Source organism: Alternaria ethzedia (assembly GCF_023757985.1).
Source record: "Alternaria ethzedia strain BMP 0044 chromosome Unknown scaffold_2, whole genome shotgun sequence".
Lineage (NCBI taxonomy): Eukaryota > Fungi > Ascomycota > Dothideomycetes > Pleosporales > Pleosporaceae > Alternaria > Alternaria ethzedia.
Genome location: NW_026056195.1, coordinates 2,079,273 through 2,085,857, shown reverse-complemented (window position 1 = coordinate 2,085,857; position 6,585 = coordinate 2,079,273). Strand labels below are relative to the sequence as shown.

The 6,585-nt window shown below is 51.5% G+C and overlaps 1 protein-coding gene across 1 annotated transcript; it reads right to left on the bottom strand.

Moving 5' to 3' along the window:
* Nucleotides 1-1,022: 1,022 nt before the first annotated feature.
* J4E87_001493 (uncharacterized protein) lies at nucleotides 1,023-5,205 on the bottom strand (the record flags this gene model as incomplete). Its single annotated transcript, XM_049373136.1, has 3 exons — nucleotides 1,023-3,220; nucleotides 3,740-4,512; nucleotides 4,579-5,205. Coding segments are annotated over 3 exons (3,598 nt in total), but the record flags the coding sequence as incomplete, so codon positions are not given.
* Nucleotides 5,206-6,585: the final 1,380 nt, after the last annotated feature.

The window sequence follows — 6,585 nt, the reverse complement described above, 5'->3', positions numbered from 1 at the left end:
TATATATCTACATCTCAACAGATAAGTACATACTTACTATCCATACCCAACATGTTACCAAGAAGACAAATGCGCTTTAATCTTAGAAGGGGCCGGCTGGACCAAAGTCCGGTCCCGTTCTCCACAAGCTATCGTAATTGCTCTGGGCCCATTTTTTTCGCTTCTCAGGTGGGTTGTTAGGATTGAATCGATGGGCGTTCTTTCCAAGCCCACTGCTCAGAAACTTCAGACGTTTAGTAGATATAGGGCCATCAGTAACCATGACTTGCTGCAACCACCTCCTTCCTTTGTCATCGTTGCCAAAACTTGCCCTGAAATTGGACTCAGCAGCCTGTAGCCACACATCAGCCTTTCCCTCAATAAGATGGAGTAGCATGTCAATCCAATAGCAATACAGATCGCGCAAACCTGCTTGTGGGTCGTCGGTATCTCGCTGTGGTCGACCTAGCTGCCCGATATTTTGGACAGCATTGCCGTTCCAATCGAAGGTTGTATCGAAATCGCGAAGAATCCCTTCCATGTACTGTGAAGACGCAGTGAATTTTGGCCAAATCCAGGGATTGCGCATGTAGGAGAAAACCCCGGCCGTATTGCGGTGCATGATAGATGTTCTTTTCAAGTTTTCCTCGTTCGCTGAAGTGAGAGTATTGAGGGCAAAGAAGTGGGCTTTACGCCCGTTCACGTCCTTGTAAAGGAGTGCAAGGCCGCCTGGGTTGTGATTACCGCCCAGGCCATGCGTCATTTGGAACAAGGTGGACATCTCTGTCCAGGAAGGCGCTGTGTGCGGCTCGATTGTTTGTTCGTTCATACCGATAAGCACATCAGCAACCCAATCTTTTGTTGGGGATCTGTATCCACCGGGAAGTGGCCCCTTCACAAGCCATTCCATGAAGTCGGGCAACAACTGGGCTTCATAAATGTGCTCCGCTTCTTAAAGTTAGCGGGCTGATTTGAAAAGATAAAATGACCCCAGCTCTTATTCCACCGTATCGAACATCCGTGGCTCTAGGGTAATTACTTACTCGCGTATAGTTTTGTGTTTGTTTCAGAGGCTTTGAGTTTGACCACCTCCAATTCACACGGACCGTCTAAGTCTCGATAGCCGAACCACTTGTTAACTCCACTCTGCTTGCTTGCTTCAGAGCAATACCTATAATGCCCGCAGGGCAGCGGTATGCCATCCCACTTGATGAGTTTCTCTGGGTCACGCTTCTCCAGATGATGCTTTTGCTCAATCCATTGCATTTGCTCAAGGGCACTGTAATCGTCGTCCGTCAGGCTTCCGTTCTTGTTGCCTGTCTCGGCGTCACGCTTCTCGTTGATGTCGATGTCACACGTAGGACCTTTGGCGTAAGAATCGAGCCAGCAAGATTCAGCGCGTTTTGATACGGTTTCGTCGTCATCGTCGCCACACAGCGGACATGGCGGTATGTCGCCCACATCGATGGCGCCGGGACAATTCAAGCCATCCAAGCGAGGTACCAACGGGCCGTATACTTGGGCCCTCTTTTGAAAATGACCTCGATCATGTTTGCTTTCATCCTGCGCGATCGACATCGGATCTCCAGATCGTCGCTCCAATCGCGCGGAGGCGTTGACGATAGTTGGGACGTCATCAACAGCACGCCTTTTGGACAAATCTATGCATGCTGGTGAATTGTCACTGGGGTAAATCTGAACGTCGTCGACGGGAACAATGGGGTACGGTGTGCTGGGAAGCGCCCAATCAAACTCGGATGGAGCATCGATAGTCGCATAGAGATCGGCACCAGCGTCTACGCCATAGCAGAAAGAGGAATCGCTGTTCAACTTTAGCTCGGCGTGGAAAGTGACATGGCCATCAGCAACAAGGTTAACAGCGCAGCTGTCGATTGGTATGAAGTCTGCGTTGAAGTCGATGCCGAAGGTTATCGTCGGTTTGACGTGGGCGGTAAGATAGCCCTCGAGCGTCACGCCGTACTCAAACTCGGGATCAAGCACATTCTGCGTCCCCTTTTTCTTCGGAGTCTTTGAAGCGTCTGGGATCCAATCATTATTCGCGACTGGATAGGTTTGCCGAACATCCCATTCTGCGAGTTTGACCTTGCTCTCAAATTTGACGCCCAATGTCGCTTGACCTTCCAGTCTTCCAAAAAGCTTGAAGTTGGGACCGATGGTGACGATGCCGGGCACAGCAAAAGCTGCCCCAAATTTATCCGCAGAAAACATCATGATGTCTCCGGTATCGAACATTGCTGTGACCGCTGCATCGATAACAAATTTGGCGTCTACCTCGCCCTTCGTCCGAAAATAAAGGAAGGAATCACTGAGGTCGATGAAGCTACCCGGTTTGCCCAGCGTGGCGACAAGCGTGAAGCCATAGTTGACGTCGACATCAACGTGACACTCTGCTTTGACTTCTAGCTTGGCGGCCATGTTTGGACAAGTCAGCTTTTGGTCGATGATCTTGAGTATGAAGTCGTCCGAATACGTGTGGCCAAGGTCAAGACCACCAGACACTCCATTGATGATTCCTTTCAACCAGTCAACGACATCACTACCGAACCAACGCTTGTGCAGTTCCTCGATAGACAATGCGCCAAAATGAGTATCATCGCGCCACTCCTCCTCTAGCCAGCGCCTGTGGCTGCCGCCAACATCCTCCAAACGCCTCTTTCGGTGTTTTCCGCTCGCAGTCTTGTTGACAATGTTGTCCCAGTACTCGGGCTCGTTACTGAAGTCAATCCTCATCTGAGTAGTACCCAGATCGCGTGGCACTCGCTTGAATTGATAGTCGAAGGTCAGGTCGTAGATATGGTCGATGACTGAGAGTCCTCGCTTGACAAGGCGATGAGGCAGGCCTTGGTTCTTGCTCACCTCCAAGGTCTTCACCACAGCATACTTGCCTGGTCCGCACCCAGCTGGCATTTCAACGATGGTACCAGGCGCACCATGGCCGAGATGAATCTTGTCGCAGTTCGAATGTTCACTTCGGTCAGTGCACATCATTCTCACGGTGTGTTCTCCCTCGGTAATAGAGTCGAAACAGTCAAACACCTCCCAATGAGAACCATCTCGCTTGTCGAGAGACACCTGCAGGGTGTCCGGACTCGTAAGGACAACGAAACCAAATGGCGCATTGTCCGGTTCCTCGGAGAATGGTACGGTGTTTGTACCACCATAAGTTGGATCCGTCTTGAGATTGAACTCGGTGTCTGCTTCTTCTTCCTTTGGGGGATTGCTGAAGAGAAAGTCGAGGGGAACGGGCAGGAACGGAGATTTCCCATCTGGTGGATCACAGCAGAATGCCCGCTGGCGGTCAGGATGCCAAAATCCACAATCTTCCCCTTCTCCTTCAAAACGTGTAGCTATCGCAACTTGCCAACCTGTATCGCAGTGATTGTCGAAGCAGCTACCCGGCTTGCCGTGCCAAGCGCAGTTCTTCCATCCCTCTTCTTTGCTGCAGCAGAGCTTGCGCTTCTGGTCACTGCCACAGGTATCGTACGACCAGGTCATCTCGTCATGAGTATTAGGGCACGAGCCACCGCAATCCGTCCAGACACAATCTGGCATTTGTGCTTCCGCTTTGCAGCAGTAGAACTTGTGACCGTCGATGCACTTGCCCCCGTCGCCATATCGCGATGATTGCAATGCGACTTCGGCGGGGTGACACTGTCCATTACACGTTGGGTTACCGCCTCTCCATTCACTATCAATCATCAGTACGTCCAATGGAAAAGTTCGAAGAGGTGGGGCTTACCAATCCTCAGCTTTGGGAGCCGATGCAAGGGGGCAACATAAAGTAGATATCCTGTAGGACCCATCCCAGAAATCTTCATCCTCGCATTGCGTTTGCGTGACAGCAATCTCGCCAATCTTGCAACTGCTGACGCCACAGTCGGTTACTCGGCACTTCCCAGTACCGGAATCCTGCCAGTTGTCCACAGCCGTAGCGCCTTCGGCTTTGACGCCGAGTGGCTCCGGGTAGAGGACTGCCTCAAGTGCGTCGAGCTGTTTCGTATCCAAGTCGATGGCCCAGATCAGTAAGCCACCTAGTCCGATGGCATTGAAGTACTTGATCTTTTGTTGAAACGTCTCGTGATCGTCGAAGGATACCCATTGATCGCCGCCCCAGGTCACATACTTTACACCGTGCTCATAGTCGTAGTATGGCGTCAGATCATTCTGAGCGATTATATCCATAATCTCGGAGTATGACAATGTTCCAGAGTTTGCTGTGCATGGACCCGGTGAAGCACCACCCTTGAACAGACAACCAGGCTGTGAACATGCAGGATCTGCTAGTTGGAAAGACCGACCATAGAAACCGAGTCCCATGTTGACCTTTTTGGGGTCCACATGGTTACGCCACAGTAGGTCTAGTGCTTTGTTGATCTCGGTAAGATTGGTATGAGCGAGGACTTGGGCTCCGATAGGATTCTCGGCATCCCAGATTCCGTGTAAATCATATGCCATCACATTGACGAAGTCCGCAGCTTGGACGCTGGCTCTTACATCAAAATGTCGCAAATACTACAGCAATGAGGCACGGAGTCAGCAATCTCCACACACTCGAGGGCGACTAGAGAATCTGCTTACCCAGTAACTGGTAGGAGCTGTAAAGGATATCTCCTTGTGCGAGCCACCCGACTTATCAAACTCGGAACGCATTTGTTTGATGAGTTTGGTAAGATTCTCACCGTCATCAGGCTTGCCTCCACGGTCGGTAGCTCCCGGATATTCCCAGTCGAGATCTACCCCATCGAAACCATAACGATTAAGGAACGTCAAGAGCTTTTTGATGAACAGACCGCGCTTAGCTGATGTCGACGCTAAGTCGCTGAACACCGGTTGCCATATCGTACCGTTGTCGTTGAATGTCCATCCCCCCAAGGCTATAATGACCTTGAGTCCTTGGTTCTTCCGTTTGAGGCTAGCAAACTCGGTGAATGTATCAGTAGATAGCTCCTCCCCATCGTCCATGGGAATGATGTCGAATGTACTTGGGCGAATGTAGCCGAATGAGTAGTAGATGTGAGTCAGACTGCCGACCGGAATGTCTTGCATCCTCATACCAATGCATTTCTTCTCATGGTTCCACGCCTCGTAGTATCCGATGATACGTTTTTGCACATCGCTGCCCGATGCACCACTGTCTGGCTGTTCACAGTTGCTTTGACAGCTTGTCTCCTTGTCATCGGTCACCTTGCAGTAGTCATCTGCCATACCGCAGAAACCGAATTGACTACAGCAGACATTTAGAGGGCATGTCTTGTTCGGGGGGTCGGAATGGCGACCACATTCTGCATGAGCATCGCAGTTACTCCAGCAAACCTCGTTCGGGGACTGGCCATTTGTTCCACAGGCCTTCTCTCCGTAGCTGCAAACCCCAGTCTTGGCGCAACAGGCTCCGTTGCTGCAGGGCTTGTCTGCGCTGCAAACATATGGGTCGTCTGCTTGGCGTGCATGGAGGCTGGAAGCTTCGAGTCGAGAGGTTGACGGCGACCTTACAGTATGTGACTGCGTTTTGACATACTCGTCAGGTTGACAGACACCGTCCAACGGCCTGAGTTTGGCGATCAGATCTTCCTGCTCATGGAAAGCCGTCGGAAGAGGTAAACAAATCGAGTCCTGATCAGCGCCGCGGGCTGCAAACGGTTCATGTCTGTGGACGTGCTTGTGACGATGGTAGTGCCTTGGGGAGGCTATCACCGGAGTCACTAGCAGCGCGTAAGAAATGAAGACAGATGAGAAGACGACCATCTTGCAGTAACATGGATGGTGAGGGCTTCTTGGTACCACTGTGCGCCATGTCAGTATACGGACACTTTTACGCAATCGCTGATTGACAGAACACGTACCTCAGATGCCACTCCCTTTACGTGCTGATGCTGGCAAAGCAAATTTAGAGAGCACTCAAAAATAGAAGCGCGAGAGCAATAATGAACTGCCAAAGGCTAAAGTGTGGTCTATGTTCGGTTGCAGGAGCTCCACAGATCTCTGAGGACGTTCGACGGTCGGGATGGCAAGGGCAACAAAACGATGAACGTGCCAGTTCTATTCCTCAGGTAGTTGTGGCAGGGCCAACGTGCCACTCGAAGTGTGAGCTCCACCGTCTTGCCTCTGATCAAAGGTAAAGTTGAGACTCCAAACTCAATAAGGTATCTTCACCGGCTGCCAGCCCGACCATGCCACTAGTGAGTGGGAACCATTTGTAGCGCAGAGGCACGGCACGTCGCGCGCATCATGGTGGAGCTTCTTGTGACAGGCTTCTCTCTTGGGTATCGTGAAGGTCGATCCGAAACTGTATCGAGGTAATCTCAGCAGGTGCACTGATGCCTTCCGAGGTCCTAGCCGCAGGAGGCTAGAGATGCCGAAGCTTTGGAATTATCCCGCCATGGCCGGCCGCGCTCGATTGCGGAAGAGGCACAACGTGCTATAGGATCATCTGGGTCCCTGATGGTAGAAGCCAGCTCTTCGCGCGCATCCATGAATCGATACCGTGGTCGATAGTAGGGATTGAAGAACAAGTACGACGGTGTGTCACTATTTTGCATCGGTTGCGAAGCGCCCGCGGACCCTGCCAAGACCACCTAGGTAAGCGTG